General features: G+C 52.7%; 1 protein-coding gene across 3 annotated transcripts; it reads right to left on the reverse strand.

Annotated features, from left to right (window-relative positions):
• On the reverse strand, positions 1-26,750 carry LOC142823226 (C-type lectin domain family 2 member B-like). Of its 3 annotated transcripts, XM_075913857.1 has the most exons (10): positions 25,612-26,750; positions 23,300-23,412; positions 22,994-23,205; positions 19,810-19,956; positions 18,920-19,118; positions 11,595-11,777; positions 8,447-8,548; positions 4,062-4,243; positions 3,317-3,420; positions 1-3,102 (listed from the first exon to the last, which is right to left on the reverse strand). In XM_075913857.1, the coding sequence occupies exons 6-10, from the start codon at positions 11,671-11,673 to the stop codon at positions 2,985-2,987; spliced, it is 585 nt and encodes a 194-aa protein (XP_075769972.1). In that variant the 5' UTR covers positions 11,674-11,777; positions 18,920-19,118; positions 19,810-19,956; positions 22,994-23,205; positions 23,300-23,412; positions 25,612-26,750; the 3' UTR covers positions 1-2,984. The 3 variants fall into 3 exon arrangements, with proteins under 3 accessions (XP_075769972.1, XP_075769971.1, XP_075769970.1); XM_075913856.1 differs by lacking the exon at positions 19,810-19,956; XM_075913855.1 differs by having other exon boundaries at positions 18,920-19,956.

Below are 26,750 nucleotides of genomic sequence, written 5' to 3' on the forward strand. Positions count from 1 at the left end.
GTTAAAGCACTTAATCTGTTTAATAACTTTGAGTAATATTTCCTTTCTTACTGGTTAAATTAAACTAGTCTCCCTAGCTCCAGCACTAGCAAAATGGCTCAGGTGTGATTATATAATTAATAATTATTTTCCGTGGGGAAAGTTTGCATTGAGTTGGGTGGGCCACGGGCCAAAAAGTCTGAGCGTTACGGATCTTTTGTCATTCCCAAAATACAGGCAGCTATTAAAATTAAAATGAGAAGTAAATCAAAATTTTCGAAACACATAAAATGGGCCGATTGGAACACTCTGCTCATTTAAAGGGCCGGCTAAGGGCGCGCTGTAGGGGACTTGTGCTTACACCTAGCCAGGATTGTGTGAAGTGTTGGTGGTGGCAGATGCCTCTACCTGGCTGTGGCAGCCAGACTCCAGCCCCCATCTGACTGCTGCCGTTTGTCCCTGAACACTGTGCTCCTGGAACAGACCCCATCGCACAGCCACAGCGGTCCCAGGAGAGCTACAACAGCCTGGCACAGTTGCCCGACTCAGGCTCTGGCCTTGGGCAGTCTGGCCAATAAGGCCCTAACTGGGGCCCAGCCTCCATCTTGCCACAATGTCCTGTCCTCAGTCCTGATCCTGGGAAGGCCCTGCAGTCCAGCCCCCATTTAGACACAGGAAGGGCTCGTGTCAGCTCCCCTCTTCTGCGGCACAGGTAGGAGGTGAGGCCACGATTCAACCGTGGTGATCCTGGCTAAGCCCAGGTGCAGCAGCTCAGCCAGCGCCAGTTAAGATAATCCGGCCCCAAGCTCCCCATGTACTCTACTTCCCATCCCCAGCGCCCACCCTGCCTGCCTTCTGCACCTCCCACACATCCCAGCCCCCTTCCCTGAGCTCCTCATATACCCCAGCCCTGACTCCTGCACCCCCACTTCCACAAACTGCACCCCCAGCAGCAGCAAAAGTTCTGTTAAATAAAGTCTGTGAGCACAATGTTTCATTGATACTACTATTAGTCATGTCAAGTATCAATAATATTAAGTGGTATATTTTCAGCCATGGAAATGGGCATTCTCATACGGCTCCATGTAACCCCTTGTTCTGAATTTTGATGAAGTTTGGCTCTTTGGTTTGAAAAGGTTGCCCACCCGAGGGAAAGAACGGAACAGGGAATCATCAAGTGATCCCACCCCGTTGCCCTACCCAGCATTATGGCGTACGGGAAATGTTATTTTTATACATTTTCTCTGTTGTGCTTTTACCCTAGAGCAGTTGTCTCCATCCATTTTACTCTCAAGATCACTTTTTAAATGTCAGGACAAGCCAAGATCTACCCCATCCCTTTCCCAAGACCTCACCCCTTCCATGAGTCCTGTCTCCCTCCCCATCTGTTCCCCTTCTCTCCATCACTCTCAGGGTACAGCTACACTGCCACTTTTTTTCGAGCCTTTTGTTGGAGATTTTTCTGCACCCACTAGACTGGGCCAAATATTGGAAAAACCCCTTCTTTTGGAAGCCCCCTTACTGCTTGTGGAATGAGGAACAGAGGGGCTGCCAAAAGAGCATGTTTGCTAGAAAGACTCTTGCAGTCTAGCTGTATCCTCACTGGGTTGAGACAGAAGGTGCAGGCTCTGGGGTGGGAATGAGGGATTTAGGTGTGGGAAGGGGAGAGAACTGCAAGCTCTTGGAGGGAATATGGATGCAGGAGATGGTGGAGAAGGGGATGATGGCTTAGGGAGGGGGATCCAGGCTGAAGAGTTCTGGGCTCAGTTGTAGGGATGGGATGCTGAGCAAGTCACAGTTTTGTGGATGTGAGGGTGCAGGAGTTTGGGTTGGAGTGTATGGAGGGCTCAGAGCAAGGAGGCTGGGAGTATGATGGGTTTGGGACACAGCTTTGCAGTGTGTGGATGGTGCAGGAGTGTCATGGCAGAAGACTGAGGATGTGGGGGTGCAGGAGGCTGGGGATGTGAGAGGCTCAGGAAAGGGGGTGCCAGTCTATGTTAGGTTCAGATTTGAAGTCAGGGTGGGGGATAAGGTACTTGTGTGGATCTGGGCAGGGGGAGGGGCCAGGGACCAGTACCTGGGAATCCTGCAGCTGCACGTGAAGGCCCAGGAAGTGCGCAGACTGCTCCCCCATACCCCAAACAGAGGCGCGGTACCTGAAACACTGGTCTGTTTCCTGCATGGGATGGAGTGGTGGGAGGAGGAGTCCTGGACCATGCCAATTTCAACTACTGAGCAGCATGGGCCTTGCTCCTCTGCAGCCGATGGCAGCACCTGCTGCCTGAGCAGTTGAAGCTGGCACACTGGGGACTTTATTCCCCTGCTGCCTTCCTGCAGGGGAAAGGAAATGGAGTCCCAGACCTCACCAGCTCCAAGGGCAGCATGCGCCTTGCTCCTTCGCTCCCTACAGGCTCGCAATGCCTGAGCAGTTAGGGCTAGCACAGTCCTGGGCACCCACCCCTCCCACCTCCTTCCCCCATGTGCAGGAATGTAGCAGGGGAATAAACTCCCCAGCTCACGACGGACCAGTCGATCGTGATTGACAGGTTGGTGACCACTGCCCAAGAAAAAATGCATCAACAGAGAAAAGACTGTAAGTGCTGGCCTAGCTTCTGTTCAGAGCAAACCACAGGCACTGGCTGGCTGGGACATCATGGTGCACAGAAGGTACATGTGGAGCCTTAAATTCTGGATCAGCTGTGACAGAGACAGAGCTCCCAACACGGAGCCATTGGGAGGACAGAGAATTGAGCCCTGACAAAGGTGGGATACAGAGGCACTTGCTCTGGAACCCTGACATCATCTGTCCGAGAGAAGACTCTCAGACCCCAGCATCAGGGAAATCAACAACCAGGACCAGACCAAACCCTGGAGGCAGAGTGGGAAACAAAGTCCCAGGCTGCCACACGTAGTGGACATGAAGGGGGACTAGATGCAGGCTGTGTCATGTCTGGTCTCCAATTCCACTCAGTTCACAAGTCGTCTCCCACAACATGCACCTCTCCCTATGTAGGGGCATCACGTTTGCTGCAGAGCCATTTTCTCGCCCTGCTGCAGCTGGAGCTGCCGACGTTGAGGTCTCCATCTAGGTAGGCGCAGTCGGCTCCTCCCTGTATCCCAAACCTGCAAGCCAGAGGCAGTAGGAGTTAGACTTAGTGCGCACCAGGCACAGATCAGAGGAGACACCCCAGGTGAGGGAGGTTTGCTGCTGCAGCCACATCCCCCCAGGATCCTCCCTCCCTGCACCACCCCAGGATCCACTCCCGGCAGGAGGGGAGGTGAAAGTAGCCAGTGGGGCATTTCCATCAACTCCCACCCAACGCAGAGAAAGACTCACCGATGGTCGAACTCGGTGCCATTGACCCATCTCCAGACCCCGACTGGGTCCTTCTGGAGGCCGATCCAGTGGTCCAGTCTGCCTGGGTAGGGCAGCAGGGAAGCCTTTCAAATACAATCAAAGCAGTCAGCTGTGTTAGACCCTAGCTCTGGGCTGCCCCCACCCCCAGGGTTTCCTGGGCAGCTGGGGGTTTCTAGAGACTTCAGCCTTTGTAATTAGGTGAAGGCCTCAGATCAGTGTTAACCCTTCACTCTCCCTGGTCCTGAGGCTCTGGCACCTGAAGCAGGAATTGAACAGCAAGCTCTCTGTCTGCCAGCAGCCCCTTCTCAGGGCACAGCAAAGGAGAGGGGCGGGACGACCAGGAGAGAGGACTTATAGGGGGCAGCAGAGGGCGGCAGACAGACCCCCCCCCCCACCAGGGTGGGGCAGTGGGCACAGAGCAGCCTTATCTTCAGCTGGATCCCCCTGACTCATCCATAGGGATCTCTGGGCCTGGTGCTTGGCTGGGGAGGCAGGTTCTTACTTTTGCAGGCCCCAGGCAGCTACTGGAACTGACTGAGGGGGCCCAGTCCTGCTCAGAGGGAGTCTCTCACCAAGGCTCTGAGCAGGTGCAGGGCCCTGGTGCTTGGCTGGGGAGGCTGGGGCCCTAGACTCTCCCCTACAGTAGCTGGGCCCAGCCTGACTCCAGCCCGGCCTGTGCTGTCGGCAATCGCTGGGCTCGGCACAAAGCGTCCGTGTAACTCACCAGCTCCTGCAGATTCTCAATCCCAGTCAGGGAAGCAGCGAGGGAGAAGCAGTTGTTCTGGCTTTCGGTCCAGTTCCTTTCCGCCTTTGAAAAATAGTAACATCTCCCTCGGGTCCTGAACCAGCTGTCTGGGCACCCAGGGGCAGCAGAGGAATAGGGAGGAGGCTCCTTAGATTTTTCCACTTAACGAAACAAAAAAAAAAAAAAAAAGAGGAAGTGAGTTGGGGGTGAGGTGGAGGGACCAGCAAAGCAGGAGATGGAGCCATCCCTCGTGTCTCCATGGGGAACGAGCAGGAACAGAAGCGCAGTAACGGCCAGATTGGAACAGACTACAGGCAGTCCCCGACTTACGCGGATCCGACTTATGTCGGATCTGCACTTACGAACGGGGCTTTTCTCGCCCCAGAGCTCACGGGCGGCGGGTCACCGCCCATGTCCTCCGGGGCGAGAAAAGCTTCTCCCGGTCTCCCTGGTCTGCTGGGGGGGTCCAGCAAAGCCACTGGACCCCCCCCCCCCCAGCAGACCAGGGACACCCGAGCAAAGCCGCTGGCTGGGCGGCTTTGCTCGTTTGCCCAGGAGCAAAGCCGCCCAGGCAGCAGGACCCCTGCCACCTGGGCGGCTTTGCTCCTGTTCCCCTGGTCTGCTGGGGGGGTCCAGCGGCTTTGCTGGACCCCCCCAGCAGACCAGGGAGACAGGAGCAAAGCTGCATGGGCAGCGGGGTCCCTCCGCCTGTGCGGCTTTACTCGGGTCTCCCTGGTCTGCTGGGGAGGGAGGGGGCGCAGCTAGTGCGCCTCCCCCCCCCCCCCAGCAGACCAGGCTTTTGTTGCGGGACGCCTTGGGTAGAGCAGCTGGGGTGCTGCCGGGTTGGTCCTGTGGGAACCTACCGGGCAGCGCCCCAGCTGTTCTGTCCCAGGCTCCAGATTCAGCAGCTGTTGAAACTGATCAGGCTGATTCCAGGAAGCTGGGGGCAGAGCAACTTTGCCTTGGGCTTCCTGTAGTCAGCCCCTGGTCAGTTTCAGTGGCAGCAGCTGAATCTGGAGCCAGTTCTGACTAACATACAAATTCAACTTAAGAACAAACCTATAGTCCCTATCTTGTACGTAACCCGGGGACTGCCTGTAATGGGCCACACGGCTGCTCTCTGCAAGCCGCCACCGCTAACACCAGCGGTTTCAGAGGGAGGCAAGACACCCCCTAGTGGGCCGTAGTGGCAATACCTGCCCCAAGGAACATCCCCCCCAAAGTGGGAAGGTTTCTATTCCTTCCAGTCATACCCTGATCCAGAGAGAGCGGCTTACCCGGAGGGTCAGGAGAGCACGGCTGATTCATCCCCCTTTATAGAGGACACAGGGTCTCCTCTGGATGGTCTCATGATTCACATCAAGGTCCAGTCGCATTATGAATCCTGCTGAGCTCTAGGACTCAGGACTCTCCTGTGTCAGGGAGTTCCCAAGGCTGCTAAATGCAGCCATAATTCAGTCAATTCCACAAAATGGCCACAAGAGGGCATCAGACCCCAAAGAGGGGGTTTGATCTGCTGCACTTGCTGCTGCTGGTCTTGCTCCCAAAAATACGTCTGAAATCTACTAGAATTCCTTGAAGGGGCCAACAAGCGTGCGGGGAAGGGGGGTCCAGTGAATGCAGTTTGCTTACACTTCCAGAAAGCCTTTGACAAGGTCCCTGTGGCCTAGTGGATGGGTCTGAGGATTAGCCAGCAGAGAAAGGCTGCAGGACCTTGCTGCTGGTGCCCCAGGCCTAGGAACTCTGACCTACTTCACTAGGATAGTTCTTAAGCTCAGGGCCTGTCCCCAAGAGGCCAGGTTCCTCCCTTAGTTAGGGTTCTAGCAGGGTCTCCCCTTTGTCCCATGGGGTGAGGTTGGAAGCCGACTTCCTCCTGTGGCTGGCCAAGTGAACAGGCTTGGGTTTGTGTCCTGCAGCCTGAAGGAGCCACACTCCCGTTTCCTTGCTGGTCAGCCCTTAAATGAGCCAGGTTCCTTCATTAACTTCCTTCCAGACCTGGCATTGGCTACAGATAAAGTGGGGTGGGACTAGCTGGGCCAAAAGGTCCTGTTTCATCCCTGCGATGCCAGGCCCTCCTCTTTTCACTCCCTCACGTTCCCTCATCAAAGGCATAAAGTCATGACAAGTATGGAGAAAGTGATTAAGGAAATACTATTTACTTGTTCCCATAACACAAGAACTAGGGGTCACCTGATGAAATTAATAGGTAGCAGGTTTAAAACAAACCAAAGAAAATATTTCTTCATGCAGTGCAGTCAACCTGTGGTACTCCTTACCAGAGTTATATTTATAGGCAAAAAAGGAACTGGCTAAGTTCACGGAGAATAGATCCATCAAGGTTGGTGTCCGTTCCCTCGGTCAGAAGCAGGGAATGGGCAACAGGATAAATCAATTGATGATTCCCTCTTTAGTTTACTCCCTTTGAAGCTTCTGGCTTTGGCCACTATAGGAAGACAGGATCCTGCCTTTGGTCTGTCCCAATATGGCTGGTTTTAGTTGATTTAGGCTTTTTCTCCGGCTAAAGGAAACTCCTGGGGGAATTCTGCATCACTGCAGGCCTGCAGAAATTTTTGCTTCCACACAGGAAAAGGGGTTTCTGATGGGGCAGCAAAGGAAAACCTCAAGAGTGGTCATGTGCCCATGCTGCTGGGAAGGATGACACATCATTCCATGCCAGTCCATCAGTGTGTGGAGAGAGAGTCCACAAGTATAGAAACTAGCAACAGAAGGGGCTGGGATCCGAAACAGAGCGACTGTCTCATGTTCACTTCCCTGGGTGACTGGGACCAGGAGATCCAGGTACCATTCCAATCCATGTCTGACTCTCTGCCTGACACTGGGGGATTCCCTTGGGTCTGGATCCAGGCAGGGACAGAGGCATGTGACGTCCAGCCTTGCAATGCTGAACTTTTACTTGCCTAGGAAATAACTAGGACAACGGGATCCACAAGGCCTGGGCTGGGCACCCAGATGCCCCATGCAACGAATGGGGAGACAGAGGTGCCTCCAAATGGGACCCACAACACCCAGAACGTTAGACGGGGACAGCCCGAGCCAGCCAACAGGTGACTCTCACAACTCAGCACCTAAGACCTGGCTGCAGGGAGGCGCAGCGCTGCTAGTCTCCTGCAGCAGGGATCCTGCCCTGGAGCCAGGTACCTACGTCAGCTCTTGGGAGAGGTAGGCAACTAACTCCCCTGAAAATGGCTGGGGGGGGGGGGAGGGAGAGGGCAGGAGTAAAGGCAGCCTCTGAGATAGCCCTGCCAGGGGGTTAAAGGTTCTCAGCTGGAGGTGGGAGACCCTGCTTCAGTCCCCGATCCCTGGTGAGCAGGGATCTGAGAGCAGGTGGCTCCTACCACTCGGGGCACTAGATCAGAGGGTTCTACTAAGTCATCGTTGAATTGAATAACTGAAGTGGAACAACTTCCACAGGCAATATTGAGGATTCTCCCTCTTCCTCTCCCCAGAGCTCAGTGGCTGGGCCCTCCCCTGGGAGGTGGGGGATCCCTGGTCAGATCGTCGCTCACCACAGGCAGAGGGGACTGGAACCAGTGTCTCACACACCCCAGGTGAGAACCCTAACCACTGAATCAGGGTTAAGGGAGGGGTCTCCTTGTCTCCCACCCCACCTGTTTCACAGAGGCTGGCAGCCTAAGCACATTTGCCAGATCCTGCCCCACGGCTACCACAGGCAAGGACAAGCAGCAGCACAAGCCCAGAGACAGACACAGAAGGGGGGCTCAGGTGCCCCAGGGCTCAGCAGCGGCCACACAGGTGTTTGGTGGATCACAGGTGCCTGAAACTGGAACTTTTCTGGAAAGAGGCCGCGGTGCCTGTGCCCACCACAGAATGGGGAGCCGCATCACAGGACTGTGAGGAGAAACCTGCGAGTGTCTGTGATGCCCTCAGCTCAGACAGTGATCGGGCAGGAGGGGCCATGGAACTAAAAGGAAGCCAGAGACATTCCTGGAGAACGGCTCCTAGCCAGGGTGGACAGGAATGGGGTCCCCACCTCTGTCGGTCAGAAGCTGGGAACAGGCGACAGAGGAGGGAGCATGTGCTGATTCCCTGTTTCTGTTCACTCCCTCTATGCACCTGGTCTTGGCCACTGTTGGCAGACAAGACACCAGGCTACGTGGACCTTTGGTCTGTTGGCAGACAAGACACCAGGCTACATGGAGCTTTGGTCTGTTGGCAGACAAGACACCAGGCTACATGGAGCTTTGGTCTGGCCCACTCTGCACTTCCTATGAAAGAATCTAGAGCGACTCTGAGAGCCCAGGAGCAGACACCAGGGCGCTGTGAGCAGCAAAGGCAGAAAGCTCCACGCCCAGAGACTGAATGTTCAGGTGGTGAGAACTTACCTCCCAGAGCTGCTGCTAAAGCAACGACGACGACCCCCAGACCCACGATTACGGCTGCGAGGACAGCTGGACGTTTCCATAGCGCAGGTTTAGCCTGATGACCTGGAAAATAAAACCCATCGGTGAGACCAGAATGGCTGCCATCGGGCTCTGATCTGAAGGGAGGAGGATCAAGGAGCTGGAAAACTCTGACAAGAGACTGGCAGGCGAGGGAGAGTTCACCATGGAGGGCAGGGGAATGAGCTGGGGCAGCACAAACAGTCTGTGCAATAACACATGGAACAGAAAAGGCAGCTGGGAGCGCCTGCTCGCCCCCTGGTGGCCTGTTGTGGTGCTCTGGGTGACCTCTCCTCAGTTTCCTCTTGCTGTAACAGTTGTTACCAGATTTGTCCTTTAATTTTAAGCGTGCTCATTTTTTATGGCTACACTTCAGGGGAGGGGGTGATAATTCTATTCACATGTTGCAGGTATTCTCAGAAGAAGTTATGCCTCTCCCTGCTGACAGTTCCCTCCCAAAGGGACTGTCCCCCCAGCTATGTCTAGACAATGCTGATCTATCAGAATAAAGTATGAAAATTGTGCAAAAATTTGCGGGCCAAATTTAGGAAAATCCTTGTCTTTCTGAAGAGCCTTTTTCCTCATAGAACGAGGCATACAGGCTTCTTAAAAGGCACGTCTGTTGTTCCACCAAAAAAAAGGGGGGGGGGAGCAGACGCATTCCCAGGACACCATGCAGTTTTTCCAAGACACTGGCTACAGCTACTCAAGAGAGAGATTTTGGAGTCATTATGGATTGTTCTCTGAAAACATTCATTCAGTGTTCAGTGACAGTCAAAAAAGCAAACAGGATGTTAGGAATAATTTAAAAAGGGATAGGGAATAACACAGAATGTCTTACTGCCTCTCTATATACTGGCAGTCCCTGACTTACGCGGATCCGACTTACGTCGGATCCGCAGTTACGAACGGGGCTGCCCCAGAGTACACGGACTGCGGGACCTCGCGGTCCTGCCGCCCGTGTACTCTGGGGCTTTGCTCTGCGTCTCCCTGGTCTGCAGACCAGGAAGACGCAGAGCAAAGCCGCGGAGGGGCTTGGGCAGCGGGGCAGCCCCGCTGCCCGAGCCCCCCCCCCCCCCCCCGCGCGGCTTTGCAAAGCGCGGGGAAGCCGGCAGCAGTGCAGTCCAGGCGCGCCTGGGGTGCCTCGCTGCCCGAGCCCCCCCCCCCCGCGGCTTTGCAAAGCCACGGGGGGGGCACGGGCAGCGAGGCACCCCAGGCGTGCCTGGACTGCCCCGCCGCCGGCTTCCCCGCGCTTTGCAAAGCCGCGGGGGGGGGGGGCCCAGGCAGCGAGGCACCCCAGGCGCGCCTGGACTGCTCCGCTGCCAGCTTCCCCGAGGCTTTGCAAAGCCGCGGGGGGGGGCTCGGGCAGCGAGGCACCCCAGGCGCGCCTGGACTGCTCCGCCGCCGGCTTCCCCGCGCTTTGCAAAGCCGCGGGGGGGGGGAGGGCTCGGGCAGCGAGGCACCCCAGGCACGCCTGGACTGATCCGCTGCTGGCATCCTCAGAGGCGCTCCCCGTCTCCCTGGTCTGCTGGTCTCCAGCAGACCAGGGAGACGGGGAGCAAAGCCGCGGAGGACCCAGGCGGCGGGACCGCGGTGCATCTCAGTCCGCCGCCCGAGTCTTCCTGGTCTGCTGGGGTGGGGGGGGGGGGGGCGCAGCTAGTACGCCCTTCCCCCCCCCCCCAGCAGACTAGGCTTTTCTCCGGACGCCTGTGGCAGAGCAGCTGGGGTGCTGCCGGTTGGTCCCGCAGCGCCGCTCTGGGCGCTACTGGTGCAACCCAGCAGCACCCCAGCTGCTCTGGTCCTGATTCAGCCGCTGCTGGTCAGTTTCAGCAGCGGCTGAATCAGGACACCTGGGGCAGAGCAGCTGGGGTGCTGCTGGGTTGCTCCAGTAGTGCCGAGGTGCGGCGCTACTGGAGCAACCCAGCAGCACCCCAGCTGCTCTGCCCCAGGCGTCCCCAAGTCAGCTTCTGCTGAAACTGACCAGCGCTGACTACAGGAAGCCTGAGGCAGAGTTGCTCTGCCCCAGGCTTCCTGGAATCAGCTGCTGATCAGTTTCAGCAGCAGCTGACTTGGGGACGCTTGGGGTTCTTAAGTTGATTCTGTATGTAAGTCAGAACTGGCGGACAGTTTCAGCAGCGGCTGAATCTGGACGCCAGTTCCGACTTACATACAGATTCAACTTAAGAACAAACCTACAGTCCCTATCTTGTACGTAACCCGGGGACTGCCTGTATATTCAATTCCATAATATATTGAATATTCCAAACAGATGTGGTCACTTCATCTAAAAAAAAAAATGATATACTGGCTTTGGAAAAGGTTCAGAAACGGGCAACAAAAATGATGAGGGGTTTGGAATGGGTCCCATGGGAAGAGAGCTTAAAAAGACTGGGACTTTTCATCTTAGAAAAGAGGAGATATGACAGAGGTCCAGAAAATCATGACTGGTGTGGAAAAATTGAATAAGGAAAAGTTATTTACTTGTTCCCATGATACAGGAGCTAGGGGTCACCAAACGAAACTAACAGGTAGCACATTTAAAATAAACAAAATGATGTGGCTCTTCATTCAGTACACAGTCAACCTGTGGAACTCCTTGCCAGAGGATGTTGTGAAGATCAAGACTTTAACAGGATTCAAAAAAGAGCTAGATAGATTCATGGAGGTTAGGGCCATCAATGGCTATGAGCCAGGATGGGCAGGAATGGTGTCCCTAGCCTGTTTGTCTGGAAATGGAGAAGAGGAGAGGGATCACATGATGATTACCATGATTAATACCATACTATTGTGTTCCCTCCCTCTGCGGTATCTGGTATTGGCCACTATTAGCAGACAGGATACTGGGGTACATGGACCTTTGGTCTGAACCAGTATGGCCGTTATGATGTTCTTACTTGTGCACCACTGGACTTACACGTGCTACAGCAGCCACACTACAGAGCAGCTGCAGGTAACAAGCTGATTCCATAGAAGAAATACGGCCCCTGCTGCACCAGGGGATGGGGGGAAGAAGGCAGTTACACCCACCACTATGAGTCAGCATCTCGACATCTCTCCTTTGCCAGTCCCTAGGCAGGGAAGCTCCAGTTACCTGGTTTTCCTTCACTCTTCAAATCTCCCGAGTCATTAAAAGGCCGCGCAGAGGGGCCGGTTTCCTCTCCCTCCCTCATCTCTCGTCTCAGAGAAGCAGCGCTGGCTGCTGGACTTTCATGAAGTAGGCAGGGTCAGTTCTCGTAGGCAACAGTCCATGGCTTTGGCTCCTCTCCTGGCTGACCTAGAATGAGAAATGAGTCAGGGCAGCTGAAGGGTCAGTCGGTTTGTTTGTGGTGTCCCATCCCCCCAGGGTAGATAAACATTAACTATTTTTTAAAATGACAAAATACTAAATGTCTCATTTAAAAGTACAGGCAGTCCCCGGGTTACATGGATCCGACTTACATCGGATCCCTACTTACAAACGGGGTGAGGCAACCCCGCACTAGCTGCTTCCCCCCAGCAGACCAGGGAGACGCGGAGCGGCTTTTTTCAGCAGACACCTCAGCTTGAGAATAAAGGACTGAGGGAAGTGAGGTGTGGGAGAATAAAACTGAGCCCTGGAGAAATGTTTGGCTAGAGTTTCCCCTACAATATGTACCAGTTCCGACTTACATACAAATTCAACTTAAGAACAAACCTACAGTCCCTATCTTGTACGTAACCCGGGGACTGCCTGTAACAGCTACAGTTGCCACTCATCACAAACGTCCCAGGTCTATAGTCTCGCTCTGACTTCTGGAATGTTCTGCACGTTCAAATTTCTGTTTCCCGGCAGACTAAAGTAACACGTGCAAAGAAACACGAGCTGGATTGGACTGTTCTGTGTTTATGTGATGATGCATCAGGGCTAACATGGGAGAGGAGTTAATTGAGACAAGGATTATCAGATAGTGATTAACTGAATAGTCGTGTAACTGCACAAAATATTATAGGTTATGCGACTATCATATAGTCCACAGTGGCAGGGCCAGCAGCTCCCCCAAGCTCCCCATGGACAGGATGTGTGCCAGCATCCCATGCTCTAATAGAGGTAGCAGTGTAGTAGGGGAAGGTAGCAACATGGAGCCAGGGCTGGCTCCCCACATCGCCAGCTTCTGCCTCCCCACCCTCTCCACTGTCTAGGTAAAGGCAGCAAGGGGTGAGGGCAGACGGGTCCATGGAGCCGGCATGCATGCAGAGCCAGGTTAAAAGCTGGCTCCCCATGTGTATCGGGTCCCACCTGTCCTCTGAACTCTCCTTGCTGCTGCCTCTCTATCAGAGAGAGCACCATGGGTTGGGGAAGGCTATCTGCTGGTCTCAGGCACTGGCTCATGCCTCCCACTGCTTTCTGCCTCTGATACAGATGTAACAAGGAGTGGAGGAAGGGAGGAATGTGTTTAGTTGACAGGATTATTACTTAATCATGCAGTCGTCTACATGTTGACATCCCTAGTGCTGGGTTGTAAACTAATATATTTTAGTGATCAGATCTGCACCATTGTTTAAGAAATTTGAAGAAATGTCATTAGGATATTTGATTAAGATCAATTATTTTTGTTGGTGTTTTAAATGCCGAGATTTCAATCAGTCCAGCTGCATCCCCTGTGAAAAGAACGCAGGAGTGACCCGGTGGTTTGTCTCCCTCCAACCATTCCAGTCCTGTGTGCACAAAGCAATACTGATCGCCTATCACATATGCACGGCTAAATGTCCCAAGTAGCCCAGCCCCCGGATGTTGAAGTGGGGGAGGATGTGCGACAGACCCAGACCAGCCATCTGCCACTGGAGGGAAGACATGCTGGAGCTTGGATGAACAGTTTTCTCTTTCTTGAATAAAAGCCAAGTTTAAGTCCAGCACAATCAGGCAGGTACCTAGAGTTTAATTAGCCTGTAGCTTCTAGCAAGTTTGAAGCCTGAGACTAATTAAACACCTGCAGCCAATTAAGGCCTGTGGTGCTGCTGTAAAAGGCTCCCCCCAAGCTAGGATGGGGGAAGGAAAAGAGCAAAGGACAGGGAGGAGGAAGTTCTGTGAGGATGTGGGTAGAGGACTGTGGAGCAGGTACTAAAAGAAAAGTACTGGGAGGGATCCTTTCAGGAAATGTCCCAGGGAAAAGCTGCCACGTTGGGAGTGGCAGGAATCCCGCCTGTTACTGCTGCCTTAGGGTCCCTGGACCAGAACCTGGAATAGTGGGTGGGCCTGGGTACCCCCCAATCTTCCCAGAACATCTCAAAAATCTGCCTGGAGAAGGGAGGTCAGGACTCCAGAGGGGATTTTACCCCATCGTATGAACTCCCCTGTGCTGAGGATGGCTCTGCAGGCTGTGGCTTCTGCCTCTAGTAAAGAGACAGAGGCTGTGTGGAGGGCCACAGGGAGCCCCTGGTGCTAACACTAGCACGAGATCCACAGGAAATAGCTGGAGCTTTGCTATACACCCCCACTGCTCAGAACAAACCCCAAAGCTAAGAACAGCGCAGTAAGTGATGCTCACTGATTAACCCCTCATGTCCAGACTTGTACAGAACCCATTATCCATAAATTTGGGTGAGCATGCCCACATCCATCACAGAGAGAATGAAATTAAGGTACAGGCGGTAACCAACCCCCTGCCATGTCCACAGAGTCACTCAGTCAGTAGCAGCTCTAGGAACAGAATCCAGGCATCCGGACTCAGCCCTGTGGTTTAACGGTTACACAGCTCTCTCCCACAGCTGGGTTTCAATTGCGTGCTCCAGACACCTCCCCTCTTCTAGTCACAAAGTGGAATGGTAACTCACTTATAACACAGACTAGATAGTGGTTAACAGCAACTGTTGTTGGACAAGTCCAGTTATTTGCTCCCCAAATGCGGTTGGGCCCTTCATCCCTTCACCTGGAGTAGGGATGTGAAACACTAGTCGACCCACCCCTAGTTGCCTCCATCAGAAAGAGACAGCAAGGGTGGGGGGGGGGAGAGGACAGGATACTTCAAAGCGACAGCTCCACATGGAGCCCACAGTCAGCGGGGGAAGTCCTCAGCTGACCCACGGCTCCATCCAGTACTGCCGCCTTGAAATGATGCAGGAAGCCCTGCACCAGCTGGGAACTCCCCAGCTGGCCCCAGGCACCCCCCAGTGTTTCAAAGAGGCAGCACCACTTGGAACTTAGGGTAACTTAGCTAACCTCGGCTCCCTGCACCACAGCTACTTTGAAATGCTGCAGGTAGCCCCATACAGCGTTTCAAAACAGCAGCGCTGCATGGAGCCCTGGGTCAGCTGGCAGTTTCCTGGTGACCCTAGGCTCCATGTGGTGCTACTGCTTTGAAACACCACGGGAAGCACTGGGTCAGTGAAGGACTCAATCAGACCCCTAACGGTCCCCCTGTTCCCTGCATCACTTTCGCCTTTGAAGTGCAGCAACAGCGCTGGTACAAGGCACCCTTATCGACTATTCCATTAGTTTATTGATAAAAATTTAATATCCCTACCTGGAGAGAATGGGGGGGGGGGGGAATCCTGTTATATTTCCAAGTGATTCCCTTCTCCAAAAAGGTAACTGCTTCTGGAGAGAGGGGATATAGAGAAGAGATGTTTCTGCCACTAGGAAAAAAGGTGATCAAGAAAGAGCTACAGGTGTGGAGAACCTCCCCTCTCCTGCAAACAGCTTTCTGCATGTGCAGGGGGCAAGCGAGGGAAAGCTGTTTCACGGAGATTTGGACTGTTTGGACACAGCTTCTGTTCAAGTAAAAAGATGAGAGCTCAAAAGGGCTGTAAAGTGACATGGGTCACCTAAGCACTGCTGCAACAGAGACCATGAGGTTTCTAAATCCCCAGACTGCTGGGAAACTATCACACCCTGTCACCAACGGTGATTTTAGGATAGTTGGGGTGTTCCAAAGCCCAGCTCCTTAGGCAGTACGTTTTTTGTAAGAAAAAGGGTGCCAGTACTCCAGGCTCAAAGTTGTTGAGCAGATAAAAATGGGGCATGTCCCGAGGGCCTCGTGTCAGGAGCCAGGCCGCCCCAGGAAAAGGCTAATAGGTGAATCTCATTTAAGTAAGGCATGATGGGAAAACAGGTGCTGGTATGCCATCCCAGGGTGTACCGTCACAAAAAAGCACTGTCCTTAGGGCAAACAAGAAAGAATCTCATTTTTCTTTTCTTTCTTTTTTTTTTAATTATTAAAGAACATTTCCAGCCTTTGTGGATGCAGAGAAACATTTGAAAATGTGACCTGGTTCCACCCTAGAGGCTGAGAAACCAGAATATGAAGAGAGGAACTCCAATTTTTAAATCTCATTTTTTGAGTCCTCACTCAGTTAAGAATGCTTAAAATTAACAACACAGAGTGACAACTCAGATCCTTTGTGGAGCGGGGAAGGGGGAAGCCTGTAGCACACTCACTAGAAGACCAGGTTACAAATGCTCCCAGGTTTTATGGACTCAGCCTCTAGTTCAGTTCTCTGCCTCCCCTGTGCTCTGTTAGAGGGGATTAAGGTTTAGGTGCCTCTGTCTGGTGCTGATCTCATCTGTGGAATTCAGTTCTCAGACACAAAGGCTGTGTCTAGACTGGCAAGTTTTTCCACAAAAGCAGCTGCTTTTGCGGAAAAACTTGCCAGCTGTCTACACTGGCCGCTTGAATTTCTGCAAGAACACTGACGATCTCATGTAAGAAATTAGTGCTTCTTGCGGAAATACTATGCTGCTCCCATTTGGGCAAAAGTCCTTTTGCGCAAAAGCTTTTCCGCAAAAGGGCCAGTGTAGACAGCTCAGATTTGTTTTGCGCAAAAAAGCCCCGATCGCAAAAATGGCGATTGGGGCTTTTTTGCACAAAAGAGCGTCTAGATTGGCATGGATGCTTTCCCGCAAAAAGTGCTTTTGTGGAAAAGTGTCCGTGCCAATCTAGACGCTCTTTTCCGCAAATGCTTTTAACGGAAAACTTTTCCGTTAAAAGCATTTGCGGAAAATCATGCCAGTCTAGACATAGCCAAAGGGTGGGAGGAACCTGCAGCCAGAGGGGCAGATAAGGGAGCTGAGAGATCTGTGCACCTGCCTGTCACCACTACGGATGTTAATCGACAGTAAAGTCAACTAATCACTTCCCTCTCCCCTTGCAGCCTCTATCAGCTAGAGGCAGCAAGTGGGGGGAGGGGGAAGAGGGGCGTACTTCAAAGCTGCAGCTGGGGAGTCCCCAGCTGACTCTGGGCTTCACGCTGCCCTGCCACTTTGAAACCCTTGCGGCATTTCAAAGGGGCAGCTCTACCCTTTCGACTATCCGATTAGTCAATTACACGATCCTTAACATCCTTTGTCACCACCATAACCCAGCTGTGTTCATGCAGCTGGCTGTCCTGCTACCACAGTGGCCTCTACCCGGCCCAGGTAGTACTGCAGCCCTTCTCAGGCTCAACTTGTTTCAACTAAAGAAACTCCACCCCGCTCGAACGCGGGTTGTATGACTGTGCTGTGGGAAGGGAAATGGTTTGGGGTAAGCCACAGATCAACCGCAGAGGTTCTTAATGACTTCTTTGTTTCGGTTTTCACCAAGACGTTAGATTGGGGTGGGCAATAATTTTTGCCCGCAGGAAACTTCAAATATATTTGAAGTGGCCCTGGGCCACCCCATAAGGGGTGGGACCTAAATGGGAAGGGGCGGGGCTACCCACTCCCAGACCATGATTGATCTGGGGGTGGGAGAGCCCCTTTGCCCCCTTCCCACTAGACACCCAGGCCCTGGAAGAGGCTTGGCACGCTCCTCCAGCCCCAGTCCAATCAGGGCCAGGGGGCAGTGGAGCATGGGAAGCCTCCTCCAGCCCTGCAAAGAGCCCGTGTCACTATGAAGCGCTGCAGGTTCTTTGCAGGGTGGAGGAAGCTTCACACAGCTCCCTTGCCCCCAGGTCCTGATTGGCCCAGGAGAGGGAGAGGATGCAAAGCGTGCTCCACTCTCCCCACTGCCCTGTGAGCAGGGCACACACAGCAGGACAGGAGGGGGCTTTGCATGCTCCTCTGCCCCCAGGCCAATTAAGGCTTGGGGCAGGGGAGTGTGCAAAGCCTTGTCCGCTCTGCCCCGCCCAGTAAGCAGTGCGCAGTGGGGGAGAGCGGAGAAGGCTTCAGGCACTGCCCCACACCAGGCCTTAATTGCCCTGGGAGCAGGGGGGCAGCCGTGCCTCCGCAGGCCGGATCCACCTGCTTTGCAGATCTGGCTCACGGAGTCCATTTTGCCCACCCCTGAGTTAGATGAAGGGATGCCTAACATAAGGAAATCCAGCGGAAATGGGGGCAGGCTTAGAAGTTAAAATAAGTTACCTAAAAAGTTAAAAATTATTTAGAAAAGTTGATGACTTCGAGTCACCAGGGCCTGATGAAATGCAGCCTAGAATAGTCAAGCAGCTCACAGAGAAGTTATCCGAGCCGTTTGCTCTCATCTTTGAAAAATCATGCAAGTGGAGAGAATTTCCAGCAGACTGGAAAAGGGCATATGTAGTGCCCAGCTATAAAAAAGGAAATAACTTAGGAAACGACAGACACCTGTCAGGGATGATCTACACGGTGCTTGGCCACGCCCGTGAGGCCAGGGGACTGGACTAGATCAACTCTCAAGGGCCCTTCCAGTTCTAGTTCGTGGATTTTATCATCCTAGCAGCCATGTTGCCCTATTGCCTAAGTCACCTGCTAACCCTGAGCTCACTTTGCTCAGAGCAGCCACAGGGCAGCGAGTTCATCCGTGTTCGCCCAGCTCGGAGCCCACCCCACCACAGGGTGAGGGAGCTCGGGCTGAGCCGGGGACCTTGAGACCCACCGTCCTCCCCCAGCTACAGCCCCAGACCTTGGGGAATGGGAGGTGGGGGGGGGGGGGATCACCCTGGCTCCCTCTGCCCCAGACCTTGGGGGATGGGATGTAAGGGGGGAATCACCCTGGCTCCCTCTGCCCCAGACCTTGGGGGATGGGATGTAAGGGGGGAATCACCCTGGCTCCCTCTGCCCCAGACCTTGGGGGATGGGATGTAGGGGGGGAATCACCCTGGCTCCCTCTGCCCCAGACCTTGGGGGATGGGATGTAAGGGGGGAATCACCCTGGCTCCCTCTGCCCCAGACCTTGGGGGATGGGATGTAAGGGGGGAATCACCCTGGCTCCCTCTGCCCCAGACCTTGGGGGATGGGATGTAAGGGGGGAATCACCCTGGCTCTGCCTCTGGCCAGCGCTGGGCTCCAGACACCCCAAATCCCCTTCCCCACTTGCTCAGTCCCTCTTGGCTTCCAGCTTCGCCACAGGCGGGAGCAGCCGGATGCGGGAAGCGCAGCGCGTCCCCTGCTTTTGCCGCCAGCAGGAGCGAAACAAGGCGCCGAACCCCGCTCGGCCCCGCCAGCTGGCCACTGGGGCAGTTTTCCTACCCCCCTCCCTGCCTCGGTCTCCGACGGCTTCTTACCTCAGCCCCTTGCGTGCTCCGGGATATGGCGAGAGGAATGGCTGCTCCGAGGAACAGGCGCCGCCTCTTCCCGACAGTAGTAAAACGGGGAGGCGAGGGTGGGTGGGCTGTAGCGCTTAGGGATAACCAGTCCATGGCAGGTTCCGGCCGATCGAGACACACACAACCCAGGTAACAGGGCGGGGTTCCTCCGTGAAATCTGCCAAGAAACAACAGGGACAAAGCAGCTGAGGGGCGATCCCAGCTCACCCCACAAAGCGATAGGGCCAGAGGAGAATTAGGAAAGGCTTCACGCTGCTCAGGCTGAAATTAATGCCCCCTTGACCCACTAAGGGCACTTTCATGCCTTCGGGCTGTTTATGTAGCCGGAGGGATAGGTACTTGCCATGTGACAGGCTGATCTGGGTGAATTTCAGAGACCCTGTTGTAGGGTTGCCAGATGGTGAACCAAAAATACCAAACACAAATACACACCCCAAAAAAACACTGGGGAAAAAATTCTGTTGAAGAAAACAGAAGAGGAGTGAGAGGGAGACCAAAGTTGTTGAGCAAAAAACTTAGCTTCCCTGTGGAACCAGGTAAGCATGGGGGGGAGGGGGGCTGGGCACAGCATTGAGTGTTTGTAGGTTGCCAGGTGTTTGGTATTTTTGCCTCCTGGCCAGGAAAAAAAATCAGAAAATCCTGGACATTTCAGGTGTCCAGTGTTTTCTGAAATTTTTTACTGGACAGGAGGTGAAAGTACCGGAGTGTCTGGGTCAATACCGGACACCTGGCAACCCTACCCATTTGGGAGAAGGTTGGGCTGGGATGGCAGAAGCACCTGGACTCTGTAGAACTTCTGTTCCTTAACAAAACTGACCACAGGGAGAGGGGAGCAAAGAGCATCCTACCAGCTGCTTTTGCGCAGAAAGCCTGCACTGTAGACGTAGCCTTGGTGTCTCAGCCCACCAGCTGCCTATGCACCACAGCAGAACATCAGAATGGCCACACTGGGTCACACCACTGGTCCAGCCAGCCCAGTATCCTGTCCTGTGACACTGGCCAGAGCCAGATGCCCCAAAGAGAATGAACAGAACAGCGTGTTTTATGAAGTGATGCTTCCCTGTCATTCAGTCCCAGTTTCTGGCAGAGCTTTAGGGGCTAACAGCCAGGGATGGACCTATCCTCTGTTAATTGATCTAATTCTTTTTGGAACCCAGTTGTGTGGCTTTCACAACATCCTCTGCCAATGAGTCCCACAGGTTGACTATGCATTGTATAACATAATTCATTCAGTTTATTTCACTGTCTCCACACCAGTCACGATTTTATAGACCTCTGTCATATGCCCTCTTAGTCTTCTCTTTACTAAGCTTGACAATCCCAGTCTTTTTAATCTCACTCATATGGAGGCAGTTCCATATACTTAATCATTTTTGTTGCTCTTCTTTGTACTTTTTCCAGTAGTAATAGATCTTTCTGGAAATGGGGTAACCAGAACTACATGCAGGATTCAAAGATCCATGGATTTTTATAGAGGCATTTTGATATTTTCTTATTAGCCTTTTCCAAAGAGTTCCCAATAGGGATGCAAATGCCTGTTTAACTGGTTAACCATTTAAATGTGCAGTTTAACTGGTTGATCGATTAAACAGAGCAGATGGGGAACCACGGGCACTGGCTGCTCCAGCCTGGTCCTGTCCATGGCGGGCCTGGGTACGTCACAGGCAGAAGCTGTTCTAGTGGTCCCCAGCAGCCTCTGCATGAGATGTGCCCGGGTCTGCCACAGAGCAAGGCTGCTCAGGATGGCCAGTGCACCCTCTTTGCGGCGGGGTTTCCTTAGGACTGGAGCAGGCCCCATTGATTAACCTTTCACATCCCTAATTCCTAGCTCTGTAAATCTGCAGCCAAAAAATGGAGTGGATGTGTTCAGAGAACTAGCCACAATGACTCTAAGATCTCTGCCATCAGTGGTAACATCTATTTTAGATAAGAACTGAAGAACGGCCATACTACGGCAGACCAAAGGTTCATCTAGCCCAGTATCCTGTCTGCTGACAGTGGCCAATATTAGATACTCTGCAGAGAGAGAACACAACAGGTAATCCTCATGTGATCCCTCATGTGATCCCTCCCCTGTCTCCCATATCTAGAGAAACAGAGACTAGAGACACCATTCCTACCCATCCTGGCTAATAGCCATTGATGGACCAAAGCTCCATGAATCTATCTAGCTCTTTCTTGAACCCTGTTAAAGTCCTGATCTTTACAACATCCTCTGGAAAGGAGTTCCACAGGTTGAAGAAACGCTTCCTTTTGTTTATTTTAAACCTGCTGCCTATTAATTTCATTTGGTGACCCCTAGTTCTTATATTGAGGGAATAAGCAAATAGCTTTTCCATATTCACGTTTTTCACACCAGTCGTGATTTTATAGAACTCTATCATATTCACCCTTAGTGTCCTCTTTTCTAAGCTGAAAAGTCTCAGACTTTTAATTTCTCTTCATCTGGGATCCATTCCAAACCCTTAATCATTTTTGTTGCCCTTTTATGAACCCTTTCCAATGCCAATATATTTTTTCTGAGATGAGGCAACCACATCTGTATGCAGGATTCAACATGTGGGCATCCCATGGTTTTATATAGAGGCAATAAGGTATTCTGTCTTATTCTCTGTCCCTTTCTAATGATTCCTAACATTCTATGTCCTTTTTTGACTTCCGCTGCACATTGAGTGGCTGTTTTCAGAGAACTATCCACAATGACACCAAGATCTCTCTGAGCAGTTGTAGCCATATTAGTCCTCATCATAATGTATGTATAGTTGGGATTATTTTTTCCAATGTGCATTACTTTACATGTATCCCATTCTTTTATACAGATAGCTCAGATTATTTTTCCAAATTTGTATTACTTTGTACTTCTCAACTTTTAAATTAACAAGAGAGGCATAATCTTTGTGAGAACAAGGGGGAAACTTTCCTGGTTGGGTGGGAGGTAGAGGCAGATCCCTTAGCAAGAGACTTTGAGCAGCCAGACACCGGAGATCACAGCTTGGGGCAGCACAAACCAGAGAGGCTTTGAAGGACAGTTTCATGAATGGCCAGTTTTGAGACTCGTACACGTTGCTTTCAGTAAGTAGCGCCATATTTCCTGTGTTTGCCTTTAATCCCCCATCCCACCTCTGCAGTACACTGAGGGGGACAGACAGGAGCTGGTACATGTGGGAGCCAGCTATCAAGCTGGATCCTTGCATGTATCATCTCCAATGGAGCCACCTCCCCTCCCCCGGCTGCTGCCACTGAAAGAGAGGCAACAGTGCGGAGAGAGGACAGGCAGGATCCTGGAGCAGCCCCTGGCCATGGCAGGCCTGCAGCAGCAAGAGCAGCATGGGACGGCAGGCGGGAGCTGGTCTGCACAGCAAGTCAGTTTTTAAACTGTCTCCTCCTTCCACCCCATTTGGAGTGGCAGGGGACTCCCCAGGAATGGGCCTGGGCAGAAGAGCACAGGATGCTGGTCCCTCCCCCAGGAGGAGCATTTTAGTAACAGTGTAACTGCTAAAAGTTGTTGCGGCTACACGATTACTAAAATAAATCTGGGAAGAAGCCTTCTCCAGGCATGCAAGCCAGGGGCTCCATCACAGTTGTCAGGGAGGCAAAGATGGTCGCCTGCTGTCTCACCTGCAGGATTCTCATAGACTCATAGACTTTAAGGTCAGGAGGGACCATTATGATCATCTAGTCCGACCCCCTGCACAGTGCAGGCCACAGAATCTCACCCACCCCTCCTAGAATAATCCTCTCACCTATATCTCCGATATTGAAGCCTTCAAATACTTTGAAGGCCCCAAGATGCAGAGAATCCTCCAGCTGTGATCTGTGCCCCATGCTACAGAGGAAGGCGAAAAACCTCCAGGGCCTCTGCCAATCTACTCCGGAGGAAAATTTCTTCCCGACCCCAAATTTGGCGATCAGCTAAACCCTGAGCATGTGTGCAAGACTCACCAGCCAGACACCCAGAAAGTTCTCTATAGTAACTCCTATCATCCCTCCATTGACCTATTTCCCACTGATAATTAATGGTCAATTAGTTACCAAGATCATGTTATCTCAACCAAGATCATGTTATCTCCTCTCCTGGCAATCCACGATCCTGTTGTGGCACTCTGCCTGTGCCCACGAGGGAGTTCCTATAATTCATCTGTTCCTTGAATATAACCTCTCTTTCCATTTTTGCCTGCGGATCTGCACCAGGCGGACACATGCTGGAGCCAGGAGAGTATACAGCAAGCTGGCTGCTGTTCCCACTGCAGTGAAAAGTGATGAGAGCAAACATTATAGGAAATGCATGGTATTAAACCCAGAGGTCTGCAACCCTTTTTAAGCATGAGCCTTTCTTACCTCAGGTGGCTCCGGGTGGGGTTGCAGTGGGGATAAGGCAGGCTCACTTCTGTCCTGGCCCTGGCTCACTCCCTAAAGCGAACTCCCTCCCAAGTCCTGTTGTGCTCCTTGCCCTGCTCGGTGGAGATAGGATACAGAGTGGGAGTAGGGTGGCCAGATGGTTTCAACAAAAATACCGGACACACTTGCCATGACATCACAATTGACATTCCATCTTAGTTAGAAAATACCCGACATTTCTATTTTCTCAATTTGTTTCCCAAACAGAAATCTCAAACCCTGGACTGTCCAGTTCAAAACTGGATACCTGGCAACCCTAAGTGGGGGGGACACCAGACATCAGCACTCCTCTCCTCCCTCCCCTGCCCTGCACAGAAAGCAGGAGGCTCCCCAGGGGAGGGGCAGTGCTAAGGCAAAGGGCAGGAGATTACCAGCAGTGCGGGGAGGAGCAGCTGAAGTGCTGGCACTTTATAGTCTCTTGGCCACACCAGTGAGGATCACCTGTCAGAGGCTCCAAGATCCACCAGTAAATCCCAATTTACTGGTTGGTGACCAGTGTGTTAAACTGAACCCTAATCTATTAAAAGGTCTCAATAAAGACAATGGAGATGAGTTCTGTGCAAGGCCAAATTTTTGCTTTAAAGTGAAAAAGACTCCGAGACTTATTAAGCAAAAAAATCGACTACACTATTACATCCCTAGTCCGAGCAGCACAGCGTCTTCTACCGGGCCCAGGAAGAACTTAAGCTCTTCTCAGGCAGAACGTGTTTGTGCTAAAGAAACTTCACCCTGCCCAGATATGGGCTGTGTGACTGTACAGTGAGCGGGAAACTCCCAGAGAAACCACAGACCAACCAAGCGCTGTGGCCATAGTGCCCTCTTCTATGACTCTCTCGCTTTCTCTCTCTCTCTCATATATATACACACTGACTCAGTCCTTCTCTACTATCTTGCCGGAGAGGGAAGCCACCTGGGGATGGGAATGGTGCCCCAAAATCTGCCAACTTCAGTAAAGACAAGGACCCAGGCACTTTGTGTCTGTGTCCCACCTCCCTCCCTTCTCCCCCCTCTTCTTGCCCATGGGGATGAGCCAGCCCAGCCCCAAGATGAGCTTTTCCCATGGCAGTTCAATCCCTAACCTTGTGTAGAAACAACCCCCAACAATTATGCTGGATTCCACGTTCCCCTCCTCCCACACACACATGGGCATGACTCAGCTTCCCCCTCCCAGTGAATCTCCCCCCTCTCTATGGTCTCTATGGGGCTGGGTTGCTCTGGGCTCAGCCATCTCTCGGCAGAGACTGCTGGACTCTGGGGCAAGGTAGAGGGGCCGAGGGCAGGCAGCCCTCAGCATGGCCAGACCAGGGCACTGGGCCCACCTCAGCCCCTACAGCTGCACAGGGAGGTGCTGCTCTAGGCAGTGCAAACAGGCCTGGAGCTGCCTGCTGCTCTTTCTGTGGCAGCGATAGCTGGGAGCACTGCTCATCACTGCAATGGCCGGACCTGGGGGCAACTATCTCCCTTGCCCTCCCTCCCCCCATCAGCAGGGCCTGCCCATCCCCTGTGGGCTGTATTGGGAAATACCCCGGGACTGGGCATCATGGAAGCCGGGTTGCACTGCTTCCCCTGATCCTGCAGGAGGAGCTCATCTCCCCTGCCCCCCGGGGGTGCCTGTCATGCATGGGCAGGTCCTGGGGGGGAGCTCTGGATGAGATCTGGCTCTGCAGCCCTTGAGGGAAGGGGGAAGGGGAGGATGGGATTTAAGAGGGGTTAATTACCGTGGCACCACCTCTGGCTAGGGCTGAGCTAGGACCAAGACAGCTCAAATCCCCCCTCTCCTACCCCAACTTGTCTCACTTGTCCCGTCTCAGCTTCTAGCTCGGCCGCAGAGTCCAGAGCAGAAGGAAACTGAGGCCAGGGCCCACCTGGCATGGGTTTGCTGCTGCCGCTACACCCGCCATCACTAGAAAGAGTAGTCAGAATACCGGCCCTGCCTTCCACGGCAGGAGGAGGGGGAGGAAAAGATCTACCCACGGAATAGGAGCGAGCAGCTGGGTAATATCCACCTCCTTACCTCTAGGAGTTCCCACGACTAACGGGAGTGGGGGGAGGTGCTAGAGGGGATTCATTTGAATGAAGTCTGGAAAATGGCCAACAGCGGAAGTGCAGCAAGTTCCTGATTTAGCTGCTAGTAGCCCAGTAATGAGGCAGGGAACCCCGCTTTGCCCAGCTCCCTTGGGGCAGAAACAGGCAGGCACTGGGACACTTTCCCTCCCCACCCTTCCCTGCATCGGTCCCCAGCAGCCTCTTACCTCAGTGTCCCACGGGCTCCAGGATTCCAGGGAACAGCTTCTGACAGCGGCAGGACACAACATGAGGATGCGAATTCTGTGTAGTTCTGCCTTCCACCACCAATTGCCCCAAGGTAATCAGGGAGGGGGCGGTTCTACACCCCCAGAAGAGCGGGGCCGAGGGCAGTCAGTCCTTAGCATTGCCTAGGTCGCCGTGCTCAATTCTCCCAGCTGTGGGCCACGGTGCAGCTCCAGAGCAAGGTCCCTCCCTGCTCCAGGATCAGCCAAGCAGCCACCACCAGGTTCCCCAGGGCTGAAGCTGTGGCCACGGCTGGACCAGCAGGGCCAGGCCATGTATCGGACAAATATTAAAATTCTAACCTTGTTTAGGCTACATAGAGGGAAAGCGGCAAGAGATAAGTCAAAGATCTTCTTTTGTAAGATTACAACTTTGTGAGCAGCAAAGGCAGCTGCATTTTCCTAAGACACTTCCTGTGCGAAGCAAAAAGAACGAACGTTGCTGGTTTCCTTTATGAAACTGGGTCTGTTTGAAATTGCAGCTAACCTGATGCCTACTTTTGGAAACACCATGTACAGCCTCTGCTTCAGAACCCAGAGTTTGTGACTGTGATTGGTTAGTACAAACATGTAAACCACAATGTTAATACATGGCACTACATAGCAAGTGTTTACTTTCTCTTCTACACTAACATTAGAGGTAGCCTGAAGAATCAAACGGATTTGATTTTAATTTATTTAAAGGATTAGTTTTTAACTTTAAGATTACTCTGCTAAAAGCAATTTGCTTTTCCCACTTCCTCTTTTCTCCACAACAGTCAAATGCATCACTTCCCCTATGAGTTTCTTTCTTTCTTTCTTTCTTTCTTTCTTTCTTTCTTTCTTTCTTTCTTTCTTTCTTTCTTTCTTTCTTTCTTTCTTTCTTTCACTGTGATCTGTTAACAACTTTTGCTTCCTTCTGACTTAGAAATGATAAATTAAAAGCAGTGTCAGTCACCTCCAACTACTATTTAAAATGAGCTCAATTAATAGGTTACTAGCTGGTCTATTTAGTGTTATGCCTACATGTACAAAAGTAATCCATTCACAGAGTGACAGACCCCCTGCCATGCTTAATGAAATTTTTTTACGGATACAAATAT

Source organism: Pelodiscus sinensis, chromosome 32 (assembly GCF_049634645.1).
Source record: "Pelodiscus sinensis isolate JC-2024 chromosome 32, ASM4963464v1, whole genome shotgun sequence".
In the NCBI taxonomy this organism is placed as follows: Eukaryota; Metazoa; Chordata; order Testudines; family Trionychidae; genus Pelodiscus; species Pelodiscus sinensis.

Excerpts from the sequence above, each read along its gene's own strand:
- LOC142823226 (XM_075913856.1), bottom strand. The coding sequence starts at position 11,673 with ATGAGGGAGGGAGAGGAAACCGGCCCCTCTGCGCGGCCTTTTAATGAC. Across the intron at positions 8,549-11,594 it reads GAAGAGTGAAGGAAAACCAG|GTCATCAGGCTAAACCTGCG; the intron begins GTAACTGGAGCT and ends TTTATTTTCCAG. Across the intron at positions 3,103-3,316 it reads GGCACCGAGTTCGACCATCG|GTTTGGGATACAGGGAGGAG; the intron begins GTGAGTCTTTCT and ends TCTGGCTTGCAG.